Source organism: Trichomycterus rosablanca, chromosome 14 (genome assembly GCF_030014385.1).
Source record: "Trichomycterus rosablanca isolate fTriRos1 chromosome 14, fTriRos1.hap1, whole genome shotgun sequence".
Classification (NCBI taxonomy): Eukaryota; Metazoa; Chordata; class Actinopteri; order Siluriformes; family Trichomycteridae; genus Trichomycterus; species Trichomycterus rosablanca.
The window spans coordinates 28,171,265-28,197,591 of NC_086001.1; the positions used below are offsets into that span (position 1 = coordinate 28,171,265).

A 26,327-nucleotide genomic window follows, 5' to 3' on the forward strand; every position below is an offset into this window, starting at 1 on the left:
TTGTTCCGTTGTCATGAACGGGGATGTTGGTTCCAGCCTTCAACAAAGATCTGAAGGTCGGGGAAGAAACACAAGGTGTACCAGAAAGAGGTGCAGGGTATTTGCAATGTCCAGCATCTCAACTTGTTCAACATTGTGCAGGATATCATAATATGTGGAGGTCACAGCTGTCCACACATCAACCAACAGCCTTTCAATTCTGTAAGACAAAATAAATTATTTAAAATGTAATACTTTGTTGACTAAATAACATCTGTGAAAAAGTGGTAGCTGTATAGAATTCAAGGACAACAATAGCCTTAAAATGTAGAAACAATAAACAGTGTAGGGAAATATATGTTGAAGAAATTTATAACTTAGACAATCAAGGACATTTGTGCCAGTATGCCCAAATGTGGCCAGTGGGAATCCTAGCATGGATTTAAGTTCAGTCACTTGTGGAACTGTCTGTACCCTGATGGATGACATTCTGGTTTCCACATGTTCACTCACCAACATGTGAATTTGCCTGAGGGCATTTAATATATCTTCAGGAATATGATTTTTTCCGCTAATTAATCAATAATAATCATTTCATGTGTGCAAATGAAATGTAAATAATTCAGATCAATACTTACTACATACTGCTATTTATGCAGCTACCCCTCCAAAGCTTTATGTCTTAGTAAGGCCTAGACAACAAAAGAAACCTAAGATAATTAGACATACATGTTAAAAGATGAGTATAGTCAGAATATGCCTGATTGTTAAAGCTTTAACAAATTCTACCCTTTTAACATGATGATTTTATGTACTCTAAAATAAGTCTAAAATTAAAATAATTAATAATCTTACCTGAGGTCGTTGATTGTCCATTACTCTCTTTACAATGGAAAGTTGGGGCTCATTGGTCGAAGCTGAAAACACATTTTGATTGGTCGACGACTTTTGGCACTGTTTTAACGTGCAAACTCCGAGCGCGAGGGCAAGTGCAGTTCTGAGAGCGAGCAAGAAATATCTGAGCGCGAGCGCAGTTTGCTTTGAGTGCGCGCATATGATTTGAGCGCGAGAGCAGCGTTTCGAGCGCGCGCATGCAATTTCGTGCGTGAGCACAACTCATTCGTGAGCGAGCGGGGTGAATTCGTGCGAGAGCTGAGAAAATCCTGCTCGCCCACAAATAAAATGTGCTCTCGACTTTTGGCACCAATCTGACGCCATAGAGAGATCTCAAAGAACATGAACCTGAAGGTATGAACTTACATTGTAGAAAAGAAAAACAAGCCAGTAGCAGCAGTGTGCACATTAAACCATTTACAGAAGGGTCATTAAGTTTGGCTAATTGAAATAATGGCATGTTTCTGACTTGAATGAGAGGGGCATTAAAAAGATCTCACACTTGTCAGAGACAACGTTTGAAGCCCAGGTTAATAGGATCTGGTAGTTGGAGAAGGCTCATTGGTTTAAGTCCAAAAGTGGGTGTGGCCCGTACGGGGATCGAACCCGCGACCTTGGCGTTATTAGCACCATGCTCTAACCAACTGAGCTAACCGGCCAATTCATGTAGTCACTTTAAATCTTTGTATAACATAATTCTACACTAACTCCATTCAAGCAGCTGAAACTGACTTTAATGATACACATCTAAGAGGTTTTGTGGGTTCTTATATGTGTGAACTATCTAAACTATATATTTCTTAAAGTTCTTGACTGAGCTTAATGCCGCCAACCAGTGACTGGAGCAGATACGACTCAGGTCCTGCATGCAGTAAGTAGTGCTGATACACAGTACCAGCCTGCACACCAGAGAGGCTCCAAACATCAAGTTTTCACTCATTAAATCATGTTTGTGAACTTTGTGGAATGAATGTAGGATTTGTACGTGTAGATTCTGGGTTTTAGGAAGTTTAGCTACTGTTAATATTTTTTCCCAGTTGAACTAAAAACAACCTGAATTGATGTTTTAATTGTTCATTAAGACTTCACTAAGAGTTATTACCATCAAGCAAATGTAAAGCATATTTCTATATGAAGAGCATCTGTTTCCAGATAATATACACTGAGGTTTAAAGGTTTGATCAACAGGCAGGTTGTGCAATAAAAGACACTCGTCCCTGGGTGGGCTCGAACCACGAACCTTTCGGTTAACAGCCGAACGCGCTAACCGATTGTGACACAGACATGCGCACAGCTAACAGCACAGCTGTTTCATTGGACGGTATACAAAAAATCAAATCTCTCTCTATACAGGCTCACTGTGGAGGCAAATTGGTGGTTAAGTGGGCGGGTCTAAACTGATGAAGACTGAATGAATGTACCACAATACAGTATAGTTTAGATAGTTCACACATAACCCACAAAACCTCTTAGATGTGTATTAAGAAAGTCTGAACATAAGAAATGACTAGACAGTGATGTCTGAAGTAGGACTGAGATCTCGGGTCATTAAAATAACATGAAACTGCTGCATTTCTGGTGCAATAACAAACAAACTCAGTTTAGGAGCCGCTCATTTCTGCAGATCTTCACTGTAAGTGTGCAGAATCTCAAATGGTTTTTGTGCTGCTGGTTGAATGGGGTTAGTGTAGAATTATGTACAAAAATCTGAACAGAGAACAGATGAACTGGCCGGTTAGCTCAGTTGGTTAGAGTGTGGTGCTAATAACGCCAAGGTCACGGGTTCGATCCCCGTATGGGCCACACCCTCTTTAATGATTAAAGGTAGCATGGCTGAGAGAGAGTCAGGTGAGCATGTGCTGTGTATCAGGACTTTCTAACCTGAGTAATTTAATAACTGAAAGTAAGAATATCACCCTGTTCTTCTACCATCTTTAATTCTGGCTTCATCTCACACGAAGATCTGTTCTGCTCAACAACAGTAAAGCTCTCCATCGTTTCTGTGTGGCAGGTCCTTAACTGAAGGGCTGTCAGTGTAGAATCAGGTATGTGGGTATATGACCTGCCCTTGTACATCGGCCGGTTAGCTCAGTTGGTTAGAGTGTGGTGTTAATAATGCCAAGGTCGTGGGTTCGATCCCCATATGGGCCACACCCCGTCTCTTGGACTTAAACTAACAAACAAGTGAGACTTCTCTAACTAGCAGGTCCTATTGACCTGGGCTTCAAACGTTGTCATTCTGGTAGGACAATAAAAGCGATATACTACTTTTTATTCAATGTATTAAACTACATAATGTTGTACAACATGACATGTGTACTTAATACTTTTGTATTTTAATACTTGCAAATTTGAATACTTGCATACTTTAATACTTGATTACTATAATACTTTGCATTAATATATATTGAGCTGCTGTAATAAATGATCTATCTATAGATTCATTTAATTTTATCTGTAATGCTAGTGATGGGCTATCCTAAACTATCTTTAGGAAGGTAGATATATCTAGCTTTGGGGTTGTTGAGGCTAAATATTCATGATTGTTGTAATGTTGCTACACAGTCACATTAGAAATCCCTTTTAAAACTAATGTTTGATATTGCAGGGTCTGATGAAGACACTAAAAATCTTATCCGGTGGAGAGTGGCCAACCAGGCCCTCTTCACTGGAAAACAGAATGCAGCGGTTCGAGGGTTTGAGTAAGTGACTGTTTGTTTGACATAACAAAATTTGTGTTGCATCTTATGCATAATATTAATTACAAAGGGTGGTATAAACACAAGTTTTAGTATTTAAGTTTTGCAAACTTTTTCAAAGCATTAAAAACTTTTAATGACTAAACTTTTTTTGAAGCAGTGTATGCTATAAACATTAATAACTGTTATGTGCATTATATTGTAGAGGTGGGAGAACCTCAAACAAAAATACAAAGTAAGCTTCGTTTGTTGGCAAGATCTTCAGTAAAAATATCAGAAAAGATTTGTAATCCAAGTTAAGATCCTTGTACTGTGTTTATGAATCTTGTAGGAACTTAAGTGTCCACCTACTGGGGTAAGTACAGAGGGTGGTGAAGCAACAGCAGCATCCTGGAAATGGTATGCGGATATGGATGAGGCAATAGGTGAGAGACCATCAATTGGCCCACCGACCCTTATTTCCTCATCCGGCCAGGATGCTGCTGAAGCTTCACCATCCTCGAGAAGCATGGAAACCCCAGCCAAAAAGAGACGAGGGAAGAAAGATTTAGTTGAGTATCTGAGAGAGATGGAAGAAAGTGAAAATGAGAAGGAGATAGAAGCAGCAGAGAACGAGGAGAGAAGATGAAGAGAGGCTGAGTAGAGGTAGGAAAGAAGAGAAAGGGAAAGAAGAGAAAGAGAGGAGAAGAGAGAGCAAGAGGCGCACCAGAGAGAGGAAAAGCGAGAGCAAGAGACGCGAGAGAGAGAGGAGAGACCAGGAAGCAAGAATGAGGGAGGAAAGGAGAGATAGGGAGGCAAGAGAGAGAGAGGAAAGGTTTATTGAAATCCTACAGATTCTAATGAAAAAATAAATAGTTGAAAATCAAAAAGTGTTGTAGTATTATTGCATGTTGTGAGAAAGAAAATGTGTTGGCAAATAATGGAAATAAAGAATTTTCTTTTTCATTTAATCTTAATTAAAAATAGAAAAACTGGAAAAATTGGAAAATTGGAAATTGTAATTAAAAAAATATTCAAGTTTTACTTTTAAATAATGCATAAACTGTTAATGTCAAGAGACAATCAAGAACTGTAGAACAAAACGTAAAAACAAACAACATGAACCTATTAACAAAATTTTTTTGTAAATATAATCATGCTCATAAAGAGCTGGTATGCTGTGCTGTGGTGCTGAGACAGCTGCAGCCAGATGCTTTGCATCTTCACCTGATGTAATGTCATTTATTACAGGCTCTGGTTGGTCAACATGTACCTCTGTTAATTCTGGCTCAATAATGTCTCCATGAGTGATACAGAGGTTGTGGAGCACCGCACCGCATGCAACAACCTCCGGGGCGAAGACAGGGCTCACCTCAAGGGCTTTAAAGAAAATGGAATGCCATCTTGTCTTCATCATTCCAAAAGCCCTTTCCACCACATTCCTGGCCTTGGACAGTTTGCTGTTAAAACGAGCCTGTACAGGGTTCTGCACAGGCTCTCGATAGGGGGTCAGGAGCCGGATGGGTGTATTAATGCAGGGATAACCCCCATCCCCAAGAATGTATCGTCCTGCAGGTGGGTATAAGCCCTCTTTATACACAGGGCTGTTCTTTAGTACCCTTGCATCATGAACCGACCCAGGGTAACCAACAAAAATGTCTCTGAACTTCCCCTGGTGGTCACAGATGGCTTGAAGCTGAATCGAGTGGAACAGCTTCCTGTTTAGGTAGCACTGTGCGTTGGCAGATGGGGGTTTTATTCGAATGTGGCACCCATCAGTAGCACCAACTGCCACTCTAAAACATTCGGATCCTACACACTCTAGTTCATCACCAGTTGGTAGGGTGATGATCCTCCTGACGAGCCCTCTGACAGCCATACTCATTCTGTGCACAATGTTGTGCACAGACGATTTTCGAAAAATTATTCTACTGTAATTATTAATGTGTCAGATCTATCATTTTGTCATTTATTTCATTGTATTAGTCTAATCATGGTAATGTAGTATACTGTTGCTAAAGAGGTTGGCAGTACTTACATTATCTCTGAGGTAAAAAAATCAATAACTTTCTTAGTTCTCTTCTGTGATTTACTACTCTCTGCCGTCTCAGTGTGGAGTCGGGATACATGACTATAGATTAATCAGTAAGTGGCGCAAATAAAGACAATAGATACCCAAAATTTTGGCGAGTGGAGCTTGAAATGAGCATGCAGTCTGTAACTATGGTCACTTTACGTTGGTAAGATGGCGGACGTAGTACGTACGGGTGTTGTGTTGTGTGCATACTCCACACTTCTGTACTGAAAGTACATACTTCTTTGTCGGCAGAGCGGTGCATATTTCCTCCAATCTAGTACGTATGCGATTTCGGACGCAGCCTAAGTCTGTTTCTGTTGCTTATTCTGAATTTTGTTTGTTTGTAAACTGTGAATTAGTTCTTAATCTGACCGTGTTGTTAGTGAATTAAACCTACATCACTCTGATGGTCTGATCGATGAGCTGTCTGTTCTGACATGCTACTTAAGCCTGGCTAGCTCAGTTGGTAGAGCATGAGACTCTTAATCTCAGGGTCGTGGGTTCGAGCCCCACGTTGGGCGACTATCTTCATTTGATGTCAATGGACAGCCGGTCTCCGGTGACTTATCAGGTGGATGTTTGTGCTTGTAGGACTGTTGTTTACTGGATGTTTTTCAGTTATTTATTTCCACTATTCTGTGGGACTACACGTTGTTGTTGTTGCGTCTCATATCCGTTTGATCATCAGGCATGGTTGTGCAATAAAAGGCACTCCTCCCTGGGTGGGCTCAAACCACCAACCTTTCGGTTAACAGCCAAACGCGCTAACCAATTGCGCCACACACACAGCTAGTTCATTGGACGGTACACACGGGTCACATTATTTACAAACGTTTACTGAAGGGCAAATACGTTTTTGACTTTAGAAACCATTAGAGTCTGCACTCTTTCAGTGAAGATCAAAGCAAAACTTCACAACGAGAAATACTGACTTCAATCAATTTCACTGAGGAATAAGAGAAAAACTACATCACAACCTACAGCACTTAGACCACAACAGCTGGTTTTAACTAATTTGTACGTGTGTGTCTGAAACAGACCAAACATTTCTTCAGTCTTCACTTGTGTAAATTCTCTGCTAATGCAAATAATTATATATTTCATGTTATTATAGTCCCAGAGAAGTCCAGCATCACATGTATGAATGACTACCGGCCCATCGCTCTCACACCAATAGTGATAAAATGCTTTGAGAGATCTTAGCTCATATAAAGAGCAGTCTTCTATAGCAGTCTAAAGAGCAGGTGGGTATGAGCCCTCTTTATATACAGGGCAGTTTTTTAGTACCCTTGTATCATGAACCGACCCAGGATAACCAACAAAAAATCTATACTGCTATACAAGCTGTGCAATGACTACTTTAAGCTATATCCAAGTTTCATTTCTATTGTGTTGTCCCATGAAAAGATATAATAAAATATTTGCAGAAATGTGGGCGGTGCACGTACTTTTGTGAGATACTGTAAGGTGGCAACACTGAGTGTTATACTGTTTATTAGCCTGACTTAAATGTCAACAAGTCATATGACCCGTGTGTACCATCCAATGAAACATCTAGGTGTGTGTCTCTGTGGCGCAATCGGTTAGTGCATTCTGTTGTTAACAGAAAGGTTGGTGGCTCAAGCCCACCCAGGGACGAGTGACTTATTGCACAACCTGCCTGTTAATCAAACAGATATGAGATACAACAACGTGTAGTCCCACAGAATAGTGGAAGTAAGTAACTTAAAAACATTCAGTAAACAAGAGTCCTACAAGCACAAACATGCACCTGATAAGTCACCGGAGAAAGTGGAAAAACGTCCTTTTGGTTTTCGTAGATGTTAAATGAAGATACTCGCCCAACGTGGGGCTCGAACCCACGACCCTGAGATTAAGAGTCTCATGCTCTACCGACTGAGCTAGCCGGGCTTAAGTAACATGTCAGAACAGACAGCTCATCGGTCAGACCATCAGAGTGATGTAGATTTCATTCACTAACATCACGACCAGATTAAGAACTAATTCACAGTTTACAAACAAACAAAATTTGCTTTTAAACTACTACACAATTACTGAACCAGCTCCATTATTCTTTTAACTTCAGTGTATATAATCTGGAAACAGATGCTCTTCATGTAGAAATATGCTTTACATTTGCTTGATTGTAATAACTCTTAGTGAAGTCTTAATGAACAATTAAACATCAATTCAGGTTGTGTTTTTAGTTCAATTGGAAAAAAATATTAACAGCAGCTGAACCTCCTAAAACCCAGAATCTACACGTACAAATCCTAGGACCTGAGTCGTATCTGCTCCAGTCACTGGTTGGCGGCATTAAGCTCAGTCAAGAACTTAAAGAAATATGTAGTTTAGAACCCACAAAACCTCTTAGATGTGTATTAAGAAAGTCTGATCATAAGAAATTACTAGACAGCAATGTCTATATTGCCACCACCATCGACTGCTGGTCTGACAATAGGCGGAGCTTCATTGGGATTACTGGCCATTGGATTGACCCTGACAGTCTCAAAAGATGTCGGCAGCCTTAGTCTGTAAACAACTGAGAGGTTCGCACACGTTTGATGTGTTGACAAGTGCCCTGAATGACATCCATTCAGAGCTCGAATATATATATATATATATATATATATATATATATATATATATATATAATCATTAATAGAGAGAGAGAGTCTTCACGTATATTAATATTAATTATAAGTAGTAGTAGTAGGTTGGTGACCTCTGGTATAATGAATCTGAATTGTTAATAAATGGTGTATCACATATGTCAGATTAGTGCTGAGTGTTTTAATACTCTCATGTTGTGTCCCCTGAACCAGAAAGCTCCAGAGGCTTGTGGGTGGTGCAGTAGTAGGATCTATAAAAAGCGGGTTGAGTTCTCAGTGTGCGCCTGAACTGAGGAACGAACCGAACGAATCATCTGATTAAGAATCGATTTGGTGATTTCAAGCTTTCACACATGGTGGAAACTGAACTGATTCATAATGACAGACACACACAGGTAAGAGACCGCTATGGTGAATTATAAGTAGGTAATACAGTATGTCACAGTAATCTGTAGTGTTGTAAGCACCTCAGTGTTTCATTAAAATAACTTTTTTACATTGTGTTTCTATATGAATGCTACGTTCATTACATACTTTATAGCATCACATCATATTATTGTAATGTTTTCCTAAAAACCTGTAACAGCAGCATAAATATAAACTAATCTAATCTGATGATGGAGGTTTATAGCAGTCATGAATGATTTCTCATGCAGTTTTATGGAATGAAGACTCATATAATATGAGCTGAACATTTATATTAATTTATTAATTTATATTATGTTCATGTTTTTGTGAATTGTTGTCTGAGAAAAGAACATTAAACTCGTGCAGCGATACGTGAGTCCAAAAACAGCTGAACCTCTGTTACTGACTAGAAGAAGCAGCTGCACCATGAGGCTTCTATGTTTTTTATTTATAGCTCCACATGGAGGTCAAGAATGAGGAACAAAAAGCTTAAAATATCCCAACACACACACACACACACATATTTCACAACCTTATGCAAGTATTAGATGCAATAAAATGTGCAGAAGTTATGCAATGTTTTACCTTATTATTTACATTTTTGTACATTAGTAGTTTTATTTTATTCTCTGGTTAAGTGTAAAATATTGATACATTATCATTTTTGTAAACTGATGCATGTACATTTGTGTGAGTAAAATTGTTATGATTCAACTTGTTTTTTCTGCAGTGTGCTGGAGGGTGCAGACAGAACATCGCTCATCTTCCACTCTCAGAAGGAAATGTTCCAGAAGATGGAGGAATCGTTTCAATTCTGTTGCAGATGTGGAAAACAGTCGTCCCAAGCAGCAGATTCACTCAGACGCTGTGCGAGGTAAGAAGTAAAGATCTGTTCTGACTGGATGTGTTATAACTTTGTAATGATTATAAACATGCTGCAGGATTAGTGGATAGTTCTTTGTTTCATAAAATCAGCTAATCAAAACATCAATATTCTTAAGATTCTCTATTCTTCAGACATCAGTTCATCAGTAAGACTCGTCAGTATTTGTGTTTATATGAACCATTAGAAAGCAGCCTGGAGACTTTAACCAGCAGGTAGCAGCAGATGAGCTCTATCAGCTATACAGTTATGGACAATTCACCTCTCCAGTTCACCTCACTTTCACGTCTTCTTATACTGTGGAAGGAAACTGGAGCTTCTGGAGGAAACCCACGCAAACACAGGGAGAACATGCATACTTCAAACTGAAAGTACCCACCAATCCACCTGGAAATCAAACCCAGAACCTTCTTACAGTGAGGTGACAGTGTTACCCAGCTCTAGTGAGAGATGTGTAATACCAGAGCAAAAAACGAAAAATCATCAGTTCAACCGATGTTCATGTTTACAGGCACTGTGACTGGCCTATGACTGTGCAGCCCACAGTACACAGAAGAGTATGATGTACTGTGTACACATTCACTTCATCACCAATATGAACCTTTATCTTATCTAGAATCGATGAGTCTTGGCAGCCCAACACCCTGTCAGTGGTTCATAGATTTTTGCCTCCTTGAAACACTATTGGAAGGGACTCACCACAGTTTCCTGTGAGCACCCCTTGCTGTTTAGGAAGTACTTTTTTAGCCATAATTAGTTGACCATTAAGAACATCATTCAGGCTTCCCAAACCATCTACACTTAACATGTGTACTCTGACTAACTACCATCAGCCCAACATTTAATAAATATACCTGATGGTGACATCCGTGATTATTACAAAATAGCAGAGACTTCACACAGCGACTTCAGACTCGACTCGGACTCGACTCATGACTCGCTAAAGAATTACTTGTGAACAACAAGAGTCGCTAGCGTCAGCATGTGTTAATATATATATTGATGTATATATTTTAATGTATATATAATTATTATTATAAATATTCTGCTCTCTAATAACAATCTGGCCGTCTTAACCCGGCAACGCACGTAATGGGTAAATGTTCCGGCGTAGTGATGAAGCGTCGCTCCCTACTCCCTACACAGTTTAAAGTTCACTTCATTTAAACATTTTCGTTACCTTTGGATTGGAATCTCACATAAAACGGTGGAATACCCTACGTAGTGTCCACTTCACAGGAACAACCGGGGTGAATGGAACGCTCCTACAGAATTGGTGCTAATGGTTGAAAGAGCGCTTTCCGAACCAATCAGACCTTCTGATTGTAATTTTTATTACGAAATGCTGTTATTTGCATTCATTAAGTTTGTGTCAATGAAATGCTTGATTGGCTTTCTAACGAGTTAGTGTTTTACTTCACAACCGGGAAAAGTTTGGAGGTTTTTAATTATAAGCACATTTACAAAATGACGGATTTTATTCCTAATGGGACACACGCTTATACATTTAATAGCATCTGGAAGAACAGAATCTAAGGTAAGCAGTGGTTATGATTTTTTTTAGCTGTGTTTTGGATTTTGGCTGCTGTGCCGTGATTTATCGCAATGAAAACAAAACGTATCAGTTGAAGCTTTTAACTGGTACCTTCTTGTTATGGAAATTATGTTCATTTTCACAATGACTAGAAAAGTAAAGGCACTAAGTAAAACGGCAAAATACAGTCGCTAATCTGTTGTTGTTTTTTATCTGAACTTACAGATTATGTTTATTTCTACGTTACATTTACATGTTTGGTGTTTATTATATTGACTCGTGATTTGATTCGGACTCTAGCCTAAAAACTCTTGACTTGACTCGGACTCATATTGTGTAAATTCCCCAGACTGCTTTTCACTGATACGTCATCCACTTCATAGTTTATGCTGCTTCCTTCTAGATGATACAGACAAGATAATTTAGCTGGTTTAGTTTTTAGTCTCTTTCTTCTCCTGTTAAATCATAGCCTGAAATCAATGACTGTTCCCCTGTTTGTATTTGATGTACTACAATCTGGCTTTTGCAGGTGTTTGAATGTATATTACTGTAGTAAGGACTGTCAGAAGCAGGACTGGAGCACCCATAAGAAATATTGTTCAAAGTTGCGCATGGCTGCTGTAGATAGACTTGTCGAGTGGCTTATTTATCAAGGTATGATGATCAAAAATAATTCTACACTGTACAAAACTAGTTTTAATTTTGCTTAAACCATCACTAACATATACATGTGTTAAAATTACACTGATCAGCCATAACATTAAACTCACTGTCCATTTTATCAGCTTCACTTACCATACAGAAGCACTTTGTAGTTCTACAATTACTGACTGTAGTCCATCTGTTTCTCTACATACTTTTTATCCTGCGTTCACCCTGTTCTTCAATGGTCAGGACCCCCACAGGACCATCACAGAGCAGCTATTATTTAGGTGGTGGATCATTCTCAGCACTGCAGTGACACTGACATGGTGGTGGTGTGTTAGTGTGTGTTGTGCTGGTATGAGTTTTTAAATACCGTGTCCACTCACTGTCCACTCTATTAGACACGCCTACCTAGTTGGTCCACCTTGTAGATGCAAAGTCAGAGACGATCGTTTATCTATTGCTGCTGTTTGAGTCGGTCATCTTCTAGACCTTCATCAGTGGTCACAGGACACTGCCCACAGGGCGCTGTTGGCTGGATATTTTTGGTTGGTGGACGATTCTCAATCTAGCAGTGACAGTGAGGTGTTAAAAAACTCCAGCAGCGCTGCTGTGTCTGATCCACTCATACCAGCACAACACACACTAACACACCACCGCCATGTCAGTGTCACTACAGTGCTGAGAATGATCCACCACCTAAATAATGCCTGATCATTGAAGAACAGCATGCAGAGAAACAGATGGACTACAGTCAGTATTTGTAGAACTACAAAATGCTTCTATATGGGAAGTGAAGCTGATGAACTTGACAGTGAGTGTAGAAACAATAAGGTGGTTTTAATGTTATGGCTGATCAGCGTATATGACCAATTTATTTTGATGACAAATAAATTACCAAAAGTACATAAAGTGGAAGTGATTCAATAATCAATGCATTTTTATGTTTAACCCTCAATAGGGGACCTGCCCTTTCCCACAGAGGCGTGGTCTAAACCTGCTAAAGAGGTCCGATGCTGGGATGACTGGCTATCCATGCAAGGTGACCTTACAGCCCGACTGGAGCCCATTCTGTCTGGAAAAAACATGACAGACCTCTGGAGCAATGCCTGCAGGCCCGGCCACATGACGAGGAGCTTTGTGAATCAGTGTGCCGTGTGTGTAGTGAATTCTTTTCCCGTCCTCTGACGATAGGAATGGCGATGCAAATGTTCAATCTGAATCCCTACTCCCGACCCCTAACCATCCATGTGGTGGGGGCAGGAAACACCGAGACCCTGGGAGCGAGGACCACCGACATGGATGAGCTAAGTCGTATGTTCCCCGGGCATCAGGGGCTGGAGGTGGTCATGGTAGGACCGGGAGTGGTACAGGGACCCATTGTAAGGCCTCCTTTAAGGGGGTTTGGTCCCAGAGGTAGAGTCTACATTAGTGCCTACAAGGGACTTTACCACCAGTTCTGGGAGGAGCTTGTGGAGAAAGGAGAGGCAACCAGACCAGATCTTGTGGTGGGATTTCACCCAGGTACTAAACAACTATTCATATTATTTAAAATGTGAACATACTAAATGCATCATTTTGTTATTACACATACTGTATATATATCACAGCCTGACACAAGAATCAGGCATAACATTATGTGCTGACCCCCCTTTTGCTGCCAAAACAGCCCTGACCCATCGAGGCAGGGACTCCACTGGACCCCTGAAGGTGTGCTGTGGTATCTGGCACCAAGATGTTAGCAGCAGATCCTTTAACTCCTATAAGCTGTGAGATGTGGCCTCCATGGATCTGACTTGTTTGTCCAGCACATCACACATATGCTCGATTGGATTGAGATCTGGGGAATTTGGAACCTCAAACTGGTTGTTGTGCTCCTCAAACCATTCCTGAAGCATTTCTGCTTTGTGTCAGAGGCCACAGATATCAGGGAACCGTCTCCATGACAGGGTGAACATGGTCTGCAACAATGCTTAGGTAGGTGGTACATGTCAGAGTAACATCCACATGGATGGCAGGACCCAAGGTTTCCCAGCAGAACATTGCCCAAAGCATCACACTGCCTCCACCAGGTTGCCTTTTTACCATAGTGCATCCTGGTGCCGTGTGTTCCCCAGGTAAGCAACACACACGCACAAGGCCATCCACGCGTTGTAAAAGAAAACGTGAATTATCAGACCAGACCACCTTCTTCCATTGCTCTGTGATCCAGTTATGAAGCTCACGTGCCCATTGTTGGCACTTTTGGTGGTGGACAGGGGTCAGCATGGGCACCCTGACTGGTCTGTGGCTATGCAGCCCCATACACAACGAACTGTGATGCCCCGTGTATTCTGACACCTTTCTATCAGAACCAGCATTAACTTCTTCAGCAGTTGGCCGCCCATGACACTGTCTCTGGTTTACCACTGTTCCTTCCTTGGACCATTTTTGATAGATACTGACTACTGCAGACTGGGAACACCCCACAAGAGCTGCAGTTTTGGAGATGCTCTGACCCAGTCGTCTAGCCATCACAATTTGGCCCATGTCAAACTCGCTTAGCTCCTCATTTTTCCTGCTTCTAACACAGCAAGTTTGAGGATAAAATGTTCACTCGCTGCCTAATATATCCCAAACACTAACAGGTGCCATGATGAAGAGATAATCAGTGTTATTCACTTCACCTGTCAGTGCTCATAATGTTATGCCTGGTTGGTGTACATTGTCTGTTCACATCTGCCATTTTAATGGTTTGGTTCTTAAACCAGAGTCTCAAATGTCTCAATAGTTTAATCCTTGGTAGTCATGAATTTAGAAGCAATAGTGAGCACAATTAGAGGTCTGTAATACTTGACACATGAGCCTAGGAGGTAGTACAGCAGATGACCCAACACTCTCTGTTGTTGTTGTTGTTGCAGGGTTTGATTCTCATCAGGGAATGTCAGATGGCTGGTTACCGACACTGTTGCTACTAGAGATTACAATATACCCACCATGTTCACCATGAGCAAGTAAGAATAAAAACACATGCACATCTACAAATCTGAACACTTGGATTTACACTAAACTGTGTCCCTTTTTATATGAACAAAACATAAGTCTGTATGTTGGTGTGAGACTTATGCTTGGAGACACAGCCAACCTTCTGGGACTGCATTATTTGTCACATTTATATGTTTTAGATCTCACATCTAGACATCGCTGATTGTGCCCCCCTTGGAAATAACTGAACAAGTGTTTTAAGATGTGGATTTGGGATTTGCAGAGACATTATTGGCTCAATTACAACTGTAACACATCTGTACAAGCTCAGCTGGATTTAGGCAGTTTAAGTCATTCAGCATGGCAAATCATCTCAAGCTGTCAGAATGAATAACAAGTGCATGTGAACTGAGAGCTTTAGGTTTCTTCATACCTGTTTACTTGGATCAGAAGGTTGCTGGTTCTATGGTTGATTGGCTGCCCCATTGGTGTTGTGGCCCTTTCGCAGATTGTACCCTAGAGTTTGACCCATGCTGGGCACGTGCTGTGCCACTTGGTGGTCGTCTCCGACTTGTTCTGGGTTTCCTCTCTGTACTTTTGCCCTCTTTAATAAATCATACATCGTTCTCTTCTTCTCTCTTTCTGTCAGTGATGAGGAGCTGCAGTACTCCCTGCAAATTCTGCTGGAGTTAGAGATGGACATTAAAAGTACTGGACCAAACCCATTCAGCTCCAAGAAACCTGAGCAGGTGCAGTCGAGTCCCAACAAGGAAACAAGCTACTGCAGTGCCTTTTACCTGACCTTCCAAGGTCTGCTGGAGGACAAAGAGGAAGACCAAACTTAATCAGTATAGGATCTTTTGAGGTTAATAGAATAATTTGAATGGCCTCTCTGTACAATTTCAACCTTAATGTTGTGAGATTTCCTCTGGAATTATTTTGTACTGTGGTTACTTGTTTACATTTGGCTGATTATTAAAAGTTCTCACATGTGTAATGCTTATTTACAAGGACAAGATAGCAGGCAAAGTGCTACAGCAGGTAGTTTTATAAGTCTCTCACAGTTTTTGGGTTTAAGCGTCATGCCTTCAAATGATCATGTAACCCAAGTTCAGTGTGTGACCCCCACAGAGCAGGTTTTATTTAGGTGGTGCTGGTGTGTTAGTGCGTGTTGTGCTGGTATGAGTGGAGTTTTTAAATACCATGTCCACCCACTGTCCACTCTAATAGACACTCCTACCTAGTTGATCCACCTTGTAGATGTAAAGTCAGAGACGATCGCTCATCTATTGCTGCTGTTTGAGTCAATCATCTTCTAGACCTACATCAGTGGTCACAGGATGCTGCCCATGGGGCGCTGTGGGCTGGATATTTTTGGTTGGTGGATGATTCTCAAGCAGTGACAATGAGCTGTTTAAAAACTCCAATCAAACCAGCACAACACACACTAACACACCAGCACCACCTAAATAAAACCTGCTATGTGGGGGTCCTGACCATTGAAGAAGAGGGTGAAAGGGGTAACAAAGCATGTAAAGAAACAGATGAACTACAGTCAGTAATTGTAGAACTACAAAGTGCTTCTATATGGTAAGTGGAGCTGATAAAATAGATCAACTGGAACTTAAACAAACTTGCCTGGACGAGGACCCAAGATTGTTTTGCCCTCACACACAATGCAGTGAATGGTAACTCTGAAAAAACCTTCAAGGATCACTGTTGGAGGTTTACAAAAACAATGCATCATTTTAATGGACTTTGCTAGAGCTACCTGACTGTATTCTGTGAGTTTTTCCTAAAATTAATTTACTACAATAAAGTTTTTTGAAGTAAATTGAGGTAAATATACGTGCTTATTGTACATTTGATTACTGCAACATGTTCCCAAAAAGTTGGGACATGGGTATGTCTTATAACATAATTCTGTAATGATGTGGGAACAGAGGACACCAACTATAGTGATTGTGAACGTGGATTTTCTCCTCTATTATTAAACACCACTGGTTTATGGATGATCTGGTTTAGTTTATTGGTTTTGTGTGTATAAGAGATGAATATTTTATTGATGGGGGTAATTACATTGTGTAAATGATTGTGAGTGTTATTACATCCTAAATTCTGATGCTGTTGGCATGTCTTTGTAAAACAGCTTATGATTGAACCCTCATCCTCACATTCTGTAAGATGCTGGGTGGATGTACACAGTGTGTGTGTGTGTGGGGGGGGGGGGGGGGGGGGGGGGTTGTACTGTTGTACCGAGGTTGTGGTTACTGTGTTTTATGATCATGCTTGATGGTTTTTGTTTGTTTCCTTTTTCTTACAGCATCAACAGTTTTACTTAATATATAAATACTGAAGCAATGAGGAGTTCCAGTGGTTACTACGAGATCTAATCATCCTTTACTACACACGGTTATTAAGACTGAACAACATTTTGCAAAACTCGATTGTCTTTCTAAACCAGCCTAAACCAAACCATCAGGAATTTGTTGTTAGACTGCTCCCCCTTTTCCAGCTCCTATGTCATTATTTATTATTACCTGTTATTTATTATTTACAAATTATTTATTAGTTTTCAAAACAACATCACAACAGCAAGAACAAGGTGTTTTGTAAGGTGTTGCAGGCAGCATTGATGACTTTTCTGGTACATGGTTAAGGAAAGGTTGAATCCAGATGATTTGTTGTGATGTTTTTGTACCAAATGCAGGTGAAAGAGGATCAGCAGCAGCAGCTGAGCAGTGCGTGTGGTTCTCGGTGTGTTTTGAAGAATATCAGCTGATTCTTTCATTCTTACTACAGTAAAATACTTATTTTGTTCAACAAAAAACATGATGCTGAGGTAATGACAAAACTTGCAACAAAGGTGAAGTTACAAAAGTTTAAAGAGTTGAATTTTGGAAAGTAACATGTTGAAATATGTGATGCATGTAACATGAGAGCACGTTGGGGGTGTCAACGTAAGTGCTAGTTTAGAATTAGTGCACTTAAGGTATGCTCCCAAGTTATATTGGGACGGTACCCGTCTTGTGAGTGTTATGTAATGTACATAAATATAACCTGTTCTGTTAGAGTGCGGATCTGTTCAGTGTCTGTGTTTGTAGTTTTGTTGATAATTTAAGTTGATGAACGCAGGTGAGTTTATACATTTCCACACTTCTGTACATTAATGTATAAAGTAACTTTATGAACTTTTTTTGAACATGACGCTCACAAACTAAACCAAGAAGTTTGAGCTGCCATAAATAACTTGCTGTGTTTTTTGGTGTTTCTGTTTACATGTAGAAAAATGGCTGAGTCCAAAATGTTAGTAACTCAGGACGAGTTCAGCTGTTCAGTCTGTCTGGAAACACTGAAGGATCCTGTAACTATTCTATGTGGACACAGTTTCTGTATGGTGTGTATTAATAACTGCTGGGATCAGGAGGATGATAAAGAAACATACAGCTGTCCACAGTGTAGACAAACCTTCACTCCAAGACCTGTTGTGAGGAAAAACATTATTCTGGTAAAAGTTGTAGAGGACCTGAGGAAGAAAGAATCCCAGGGTTCCCTTCCTTCTGGACCTGATGATGTGGATTGTGATTTCTGTACAGAGAGAAAATCCAAAGCAGTAAAATCCTGTCTGGTGTGTTTGGCCTCTTTCTGTGAAACTCACTTTCAGCCTCATTATCAAATTCCTGCTTATAGGAATCACAAGCTGGTTAAAGCCTCCAGGCAACTCCAGGACCAGATATGCTCTCAGCATAATAAACTGCTGGAGGTTTACTGTCATACTGATCAGCAGTGTATCTGCATGATGTGTACCATGGATGATCATAAAGGACATGATACAATATCAGCTGCAGCAGAAAAAACTGAGAAACAGGTAAAAATATTATACAGCTCTCTTTAACAAGTAACAACTCATTAGCATTTACACTGACGTTGTTTATGTGGTGCTCGTACACAATAGAAGTAAATTCTGAATTGTTATTCTGTGTAGAAGCAGCTGCTGGAGATTCAGAGAAAATTCCAGGAGAAAATCCAGAACAGAGAGAGGGAACTTTGTGAGCTGATAAACGCTGTGGAGTCTTACAAGGTAAGTTGTATAAACAAAAAAGCTCTCAGGATCAGTCCGACTCTCCTCCCTTAAACCAATCTCCATTAAAAATGACATATTTTACAGGTAACTTTGCAAGTGATGGAACATTTTTGTTCATTAATTCAAAATAAAAATGTAATTTCGCCTGGTTAGTTGGTGATTGATGCTGTACAACAATTCTGAGGTTGTGCTAATAATTATGATGGTGATAAAATCAGATTAGGACTTTGACTGGGCCACCCAAAAAGATTGATTGTTGCTTTGGATCAAGATGCTTAAACATAAATGACTGTATAAGATTTCTGCTAAAGACTTGAGAATGTGGACATGATGATGATGGTAACATTTTCAAGGGTATGAAAAATCAAGCCATTTAGCACCATCACCAAGCTATAAGTGATGAAAGTCTTAGTCTGGCCAGTAGCTACATATGAATGTGAAGGATGGACAAATATCTGAGTGAGAATCACTTCCTCTTTCTGACTTTTCTAACAGTGTTCTGCACAGACAGCAGTGAAGAACATTGAGAGGATCTGTACTGAACTAATCAATTCAATTAACAGAAGATGCTCTGAGCTAAAAGATCTGATCAGAGATCGAGAGACAGCAGAAGTAAGTCGAGCTGAAAAAGTCCTGAAGCAGGTGGAGCAGCAGATTGTAGAGCTAAAGAGGAAAGATGCTGAACTGGAGCAGCTTTCACACACAGAGGATCCCGTCCATTTCCTCCAGGTAACAGCACTAAAAATAATTATAGTATTGCTGCACCAGTCCAAGTAATAAATTACAGAGGTACCTTGTAAATTGTCTTCCCCTAAACTCGAAATCTTTGAAACTTCATGCCTTTTGTTGAGAAATTTGTTCCCTTAAACCTTAATGTTGGGGAGAGTCGAAAATGCAACAGAAACCACTTCACAAGCAAAGCATCCTCTGCTGTTCTTCCAGAAGTCTCCTTTTTATAGGCGTTTCTCTTTGGTGGTTGCTTTTGCGCATCTTCGTGCATCTTCCACATATCTGTAACATAGGGAAAATCCCCCTACACAAAACACATTATGACCTAGGGCTGGGCGATATGGATAAAAAATTATATCTCGATATTTTTTTCTGAATGGCGATATACGATATATATCTCGATATTTTTTTATCCCATAAGGTAATAACAAAAAGACACTTCTGAGACAAAGCTACATGTTCCAATTTTTTTACAGGCACTTTTATTAATATTCATGCTGGGGAAGCTTCACACAAGAATTATTTTTCCTTAAAAAAAAAAAAAGAGCTATTCTAAGAAAAAAAAAAGTTGTTTTCTAAGGCATCTCCTGTCGTCTAATGTGAATTACAAATATATTGTCTGGCCCTTTAAGAATGTTAAGTGTACTATAGGGCGCAGGGAGCGAGTGTGTAGGGAAGATGTCGGAATGACGGTTTCCGGCTGAGCTTGTGTGACATTAAAAGTAAAACCCCGTTAAAGTAAACCCCTCGTTAACCCCCCACCCCCCATGTTTGGACTTTATACATTATTTTATGTATATGTCGCCACAACATTAACATTTACATTAATATTTTCTTTTACTGTATAGAACTCAGTTCTGTAATACAGGCAGAACTAATCGTTCATGTTACTGTGTAACTATTACAACATTTAATGCATTTTAATCAGCGTTCTTCTTCATGCACTTTATTATTATTTAACAGCTTTATTTGTTGTTTAATTGCTGTTTGCTCCTTGTTTACTGCAGAGTTAGTTCATGCAATTTAATAATGTTTGGTTGTTTATTGGCCGACAACAAGAAATAATATAATAGAAGATAAATAAATGACGTGTCGGACGTCGGGCAATCGTCCAGTATAAACTAACACAACCACGTACAACATCCAGTACAGAAATCACTCCCCATAATAATTGTTTTTACAGATAGAGCAAATATATGCACATCACATACACAATTCACACGTCAGAACAACAGGAGACCCACCGCTACGTTATTATTACTTTCTCAACACTTAATGTGAAGTAAATACGTGCATGTCAGCGCGTGCATGCTCTTGTGTTGGTTTTTAAAACAAATAACGACTCGTTTTCTTGTTTTTTAACTTTGGGATTTGAAGTGAAAACGAATGAAGGTACACGGAGCTGGAACCTTTTGTCTGGACTTGTTTTCGGCGTTCTCTACAGAATACATTATTCTGCTGCTCATCTGACACTTTGAATTCGAACCATCTCCAAATAATTCCAAAAAGAGCCATTATTTTTCTTTTTAGTAAGCAGCTCCTCCTCGATAGCTTCTGTCACGTCTTTATCCGTCTCCATGCTATCGCTGCCTGCAGGAATTACTGGTGAAGCGGTGGGGAGGGGTGAGTTGTGTTCAGTGAGGGAGAGGGGCGGGGCAGGTGAACATGTGCAGAGACAAACTGGGAGAAGAGAAAGACGAACTGTCTGATCTAACTGGAACGCAACATCTATATCGATATACGCGATATTGTCTTATCTTATATCGCGTATGAAAATATATAGATATTTTATAAAATCTCGATATATCGCCCAGCCCTATTATGACCCATAAAGTCGTAACACTCGGGGTTCTGAGAAATTGTGAGAATCAGAATCAGCTTTTCTGAGAGATCATTAAATACTGTTAATGTTATTAGGTGAAACTTCACTCTGTGCTTCATGTCTGTCGTCCATCATTTGTGATTCATCATCATCTTGTTTCTCTGTGAACATTATTTGTCTGGATGTAGAATTTTCAGTCTCTCTCGGCTCCTGCTGGATCTGCAGAATACGCCGCCATCACAATCAGCCCTTTCCTCTCATTTGATGATGTTACAAAGTCTGTATCTCAGCTGAGAGAGAAAGTAGAGGAATTCTGGAAAGAGCAGTGTGAGACGATACCAGATGAAGTTCAAGCCCTCAGTGTTCCATTGTCTCCAAAATGCTTCGGTACTAAAACATCCAACAAAACAATCAAATCCACCAACATGAACATTTTACATCTAACATCATCATTCATTTACTCATTAACCCAGTACTGCTCGTGGTCACAGTGAATTTAGGGTTAAATGAAATACACTCACACAGTTACTCAGACTTAAGGTCACTTTAGACAAACACTGGAAGAACATGCCAAACTTCTTACTGGCTGTACCTGCGACAGTTTCTGGTGTAAATATTTACTGTGATTAGTGATTGTACTGTTACTCTTTCTGCAGTGAAGAAAGTCCGGATTACTTCACCTCCTAAACCTGAAATCAGAGAAGATTTTATACAATGTAAGTTTCTCACAAGGACACACACACACACACACACACACTGTACACACACACACACACACACACTGTACACACACACTCTCTCTCTCTTCTATGTTAATTGATTAATTTTGTGTTTTCTATCCAGATTTTTGTCGGTTCACACTGGATCCTAACACAGTAAATAAAATCCTCCGTCTGTCTAAGGAGAACAAAGTGATGACCTGCAGTAGAACATTACAGTCGTATCCTGATCATCCAGATAGATTTGATGTTTACCCCCAGGTTCTGTGTAGAGAGCGTGTGAGTGGACGCTGTTACTGGGAGGTTGAGTGGAGTGGGGATTATGCAGTTTATATTGCAGTGTCATATAAAAGCATCAGCAGGAAGGGAGATGGTTATGAGTGTGTGTTTGGAGGTAATGATCAGTCCTGGAGTTTGTACTGTTCTCCATCCAGATTTTCATTCTGGCACAATAAGAAAAAGACTGAAATTCCCATAATGCAGAGTTCCTCTAGAATAGGAGTGTATGTGGATTATGAAGCAGGAACTCTGTCCTTCTACAGCGTCTCTGATACAATGAAGCTCATCCACAGAGTTCAGACCATGTTCACTCAGATCCTCTACCCTGGGTTTAGAGTTGATAATAAATCAAAAGTGAAACTGTCAGATTTAACAAATGAAATGTAAAATTTACATGAAAGTGTAACATTAAATTGTTTGAGTGATTTTAAAATCTGTAAGACAGTGACACATTTATGGAGATTTTCTTTTTCAATTTATTAACCACCATTTATTCGGTGCTGTGAAAAAGTATTTACCCCCTTTCCCGATTTCTTCTTGTACATTTCAAAAGGGTAAATATGATACTTCTTTCTTCCCATGTCTATTATAAGACACTTGAGATTTTTGTTTACATGAACAATGTCTGAAATTTTACGAGCTTGATTTGTTTGTAATATGTGTTAAGATGATGAATGAACCTAAACACTCGCTTTTAATTGTTAATTACTTATTTATTTATTTATAAAATAAAAATAAAAGTAAGAGAGAGTTAAAGGTTCTGCTGTATAAAGTGTTTTGTGTGGTTTTGTAGGCAGCAGTGAGAGACTTTTCTGGTACATGGTTAAGAAAAGGTTAAATACAGATTATTTGTTGTTGTTGTTTTTGTACTAAATGCAATAAGCTTTTATCCACACACACCCACCTTCACTCCAAACCTCCTGTTACACACTGACCCAGCGGCTTTTTCTTCATCAAAGCTACACAATGACACAAAGATCAGCTCATACTTTCATTCTTACTACAGTAAAACACATTCAACTGACTTTTAAAGTGAAGTTCAAAATGTTGTACAGTCATCTTCGCCATCTAGTGCTGCTAGAAATAAATTACAGCTTGTTGCTTGGGTTCAGATTTGTGACTTTATTATTATTTTATTTTTATAATTATTAATTGTTACTTTATGTTTGTTGTAATAAAAATAAACTCTTCATGTTTTAAGTGTAAAAGCATAAACAGCACCATCTATAAAGATGAATCCTCTTGTGCTTATAGACTAGTTGGTTTGTAGTGTTATTTTTAATCTTCTACTGGTGTGAATGTGTGAGTTGGAAAACAAAACATGACATTAGAGAAACTGCTTGGAAGAACGTCTAGGACTGACTGTAGTCCTCTCTAAAGCTACCTGAGCAGTGTTGGGGTAGTTACTCAAAAAAGTAATCCATTACTCATTACTCATTACTTAACTACAATTGTAATGGGATTACTTTACTCATTACATCCTGGAAAATATAATCTCGTTCCTCATTACTTTACTTTCACGTTACATTCTAAACCCAAACAAATACTGTATACTGGAATCACATCTACAAACAAATTCCATTTATTTACTTTATTTATTTAGTTTCAGAAAAATCCTCTCTTGTGCAGAGATGTGCCTGTGTTTGTTTCTGCTTTAAAACATACACGCCATGAACCAATCAGATTTAACATCATTAAACGAGTTTATTCCTTAATTATTTGTTCTTATACTAGAAGAGCGACTCGGTTCTTTTAGTTCATTTCAAAGAGTCGTTCAATAGAATCGGTTCGTTCGGGAACGACTCATCCCTCATCACAGTAACTGTAATGTCATTACAAATATGTAACTGTAACGCGTTACATGACTTCGTTACAGATAAAAAGTAATCACGTGACTGTACCGCGTTCCCCCCAACACTGTAGCTGAGAGATACAGGGCTAATGGAGATGTTTTACTGCTAAGCTGCTGTTCAACTCCAGTCCAGTTGGTGACGCTGGTGCGTCTTAAGTTGTTCTGCCAACCGCCATTAAACATCATAAGAACAAGAAGCTGCTGTGTTTGTACTGTAGAGCCTCATCTGTAAGTAAAATATGTATTTAATTATAACCCTTATATTTAATTATAACCACATTCTAATTAATAATAAAACTAGAGTTCATAATAAAACATCACTGTGAGGATTTGAGGAGCTTTAACTCCAGTTTTATTTAAACACACAAACTATTAGCTGCTCCGCTAACTGTTAGCGTCACACATGATTCAGTACTGATGAACCGATTCATTGAACCGATGAATCAGTCGATTGTAACGGATTCAGAGTTTATTCATTATTAAATGTAACATTTTGATATAAACGCGTCACATTTTCAGCTTTGTTTACAGTGTTTAATGTTTTATAGAAACAGCGAGTTCTTGTAGCTTTGTTTACAGGTTGTTTTACAGGTTTATAGTAAAAGTTAAAAGTATTAGTACAGCACTGTTATTGGGAGTGGATGAGAAACTAGATGTAAAGAACATCAGACTTCATCATTTCACTTTGGACCACAAAACCACTTCCACCAAACTCAAAGGGTTGTTTCCCAGTCAGGGATTAAGGCTTATAGTCCAGGACTACATGTTGCTTTAAATAGAGAATCTCCATTCAAAATGCTGTGTAGTCTAGGACTAGGCTTAATCCCTGTCTGTGAAACCAACCCAAAATGTTCTATTAGAAGTCTTTTCTGTCTGATGCTGCTCAGTCCCACAATAGTTTCAACATTTTCACTCTGTTTACAGCCTCACAGCATTTAAAATAAACAGTTAAAACAGTCTGAAAGAATTTTCCTGGATTTCTCTTTAATAGGGAATAAAGTACATTTGTCTATCTGTCCGTCTGTCTGTCAGATCTTTTAATAATGCAGTCAGCAGAAGAGGGACACGTCACCCCCATAGATCTACAAAATGAAGGATTCCAAGAGAAACTAATAAAGAAGGAGGAGGAAGAAGATGGAAGTTACTTCTGTAAGTAAATGTGGAGCAATTTGCCATGTTAGTACAGTACAGTGTGGTTAGTATAGTAGAAATAATAAGAGAATGTGGATAGTGGGATTAGAACCTGTACTGTACCGTACTGTCCTGTGTAGAAGTGCTGATACACTCCAGTCTGGATTAAATCTAAGTAGTATTTATTTGTGGTAACTAAACCCACAACCTTCAGTTTCCTCCAGTTGTTGAGTTTCTTCTTCACATATTGATGAATTTCAGGTGAAGGATCTTTAATCCCTGTGGAACACCTCACCTCTGAGGAACACCTCACCCCAGAGGACCAACAGTGTGGAGGTTTCCAGATGAAGCCTGTGAAGAAGGAAGAACCTGAAGATAAAGATGAACTCAGTAAGATATTTTTTATCTTGAGTAAAATAAGATTTGGATTGAATAGAATCAGAGGAACCTGGGATGAAGCATCATACAGTGAAAGCTTGTATTGTGCTCATGCAGATCAGTGTGAGCAGGAAATGATGAATGCAGGATGAATCACGTTACAGGATTTTAGCATCAGATCTCAGTTTAACAATTACTAACAGTATTTATTATTTATAATGTTATAAATGTATTTGATTATTTATAATGTTATAAATGTATTTATTATTTATAATGTTATAAATGTATTTAATTTTTTATAATGTTATAAATGTATTTGATTATTTATAATGTTGTAAATGTATTTGATTATTTATAATGTTATAAATGTATTTGATTATTTATAATGTTATAAATGTATTTAATTATTTATAATGGTATAAATGTATATGATTATTTATAATGTTATAAATGTATTTGATTATTTATAATGTTATAAATGTATATTATTATTTATAATGTTATAAATGTATTTGATTATTTATAATGTTATAAATGTATTTGATTATTTATAATGTTATAAATGTATTTGATTATTTATAATGTTATAAATGTATTTGATTATTTATAATGTTATAAATGTATTTGATTATTTATAATGTTATAAATGTATTTGATTA

At 38.9% G+C, this 26,327-nt stretch overlaps 3 protein-coding genes, 4 non-coding genes and 1 pseudogene across 7 annotated transcripts in view; 5 read left to right on the plus strand and 3 right to left on the minus strand.

The window, feature by feature from the left end:
* Nucleotides 1-26,327, minus strand: part of LOC134326272 (zinc finger protein 658B-like) — a gene marked incomplete at its 5' end in the record, with an annotated part of 279,656 nt that overhangs the window by 93,117 nt on the left and 160,212 nt on the right. The window lies entirely within an intron of this gene.
* The window catches only part of LOC134327033 (zinc finger protein 850-like), a 120,010-nt gene that overhangs the window by 90,247 nt on the left and 3,436 nt on the right, over nucleotides 1-26,327 (plus strand). The window lies entirely within an intron of this gene.
* Nucleotides 1,459-1,532, minus strand: trnai-aau (transfer RNA isoleucine (anticodon AAU)). Its single transcript has one exon. It is a non-coding gene; the product is annotated as a tRNA-Ile (tRNA).
* trnai-aau (transfer RNA isoleucine (anticodon AAU)) lies at nucleotides 2,603-2,676 on the plus strand. The gene has a single exon. It is a non-coding gene; the product is annotated as a tRNA-Ile (tRNA).
* On the plus strand, nucleotides 6,077-6,149 carry trnak-cuu (transfer RNA lysine (anticodon CUU)). Its single transcript has one exon. It is a non-coding gene; the product is annotated as a tRNA-Lys (tRNA).
* trnak-cuu (transfer RNA lysine (anticodon CUU)) lies at nucleotides 7,467-7,539 on the minus strand. The gene has a single exon. It is a non-coding gene; the product is annotated as a tRNA-Lys (tRNA).
* LOC134327035 (putative protein MSS51 homolog, mitochondrial) lies at nucleotides 8,619-16,102 on the plus strand (annotated as a pseudogene).
* On the plus strand, nucleotides 17,964-22,709 carry LOC134326782 (tripartite motif-containing protein 16-like). Its single transcript, XM_063008935.1, has 6 exons — nucleotides 17,964-18,542; nucleotides 18,660-18,755; nucleotides 19,254-19,487; nucleotides 21,498-21,662; nucleotides 21,971-22,025; nucleotides 22,153-22,709. The coding sequence occupies exons 1-6, from the start codon at nucleotides 17,964-17,966 to the stop codon at nucleotides 22,692-22,694; spliced, it is 1,671 nt and encodes a 556-aa protein (XP_062865005.1). The 3' UTR covers nucleotides 22,695-22,709.

Bases quoted from the DNA above. Each gene is read 5' to 3' on its own strand.
- LOC134326782 (XM_063008935.1), top strand. From the start codon at position 17,964: ATGGCTGAGTCCAAAATGTTAGTAACTCAGGACGAGTTCAGCTGTTCA. The intron at 18,756-19,253 runs GTAAGTTGTATA...CTTTTCTAACAG, and splicing joins ACGCTGTGGAGTCTTACAAG to TGTTCTGCACAGACAGCAGT. The intron at 22,026-22,152 runs GTAAGTTTCTCA...TTTTCTATCCAG, and splicing joins CAGAGAAGATTTTATACAAT to ATTTTTGTCGGTTCACACTG.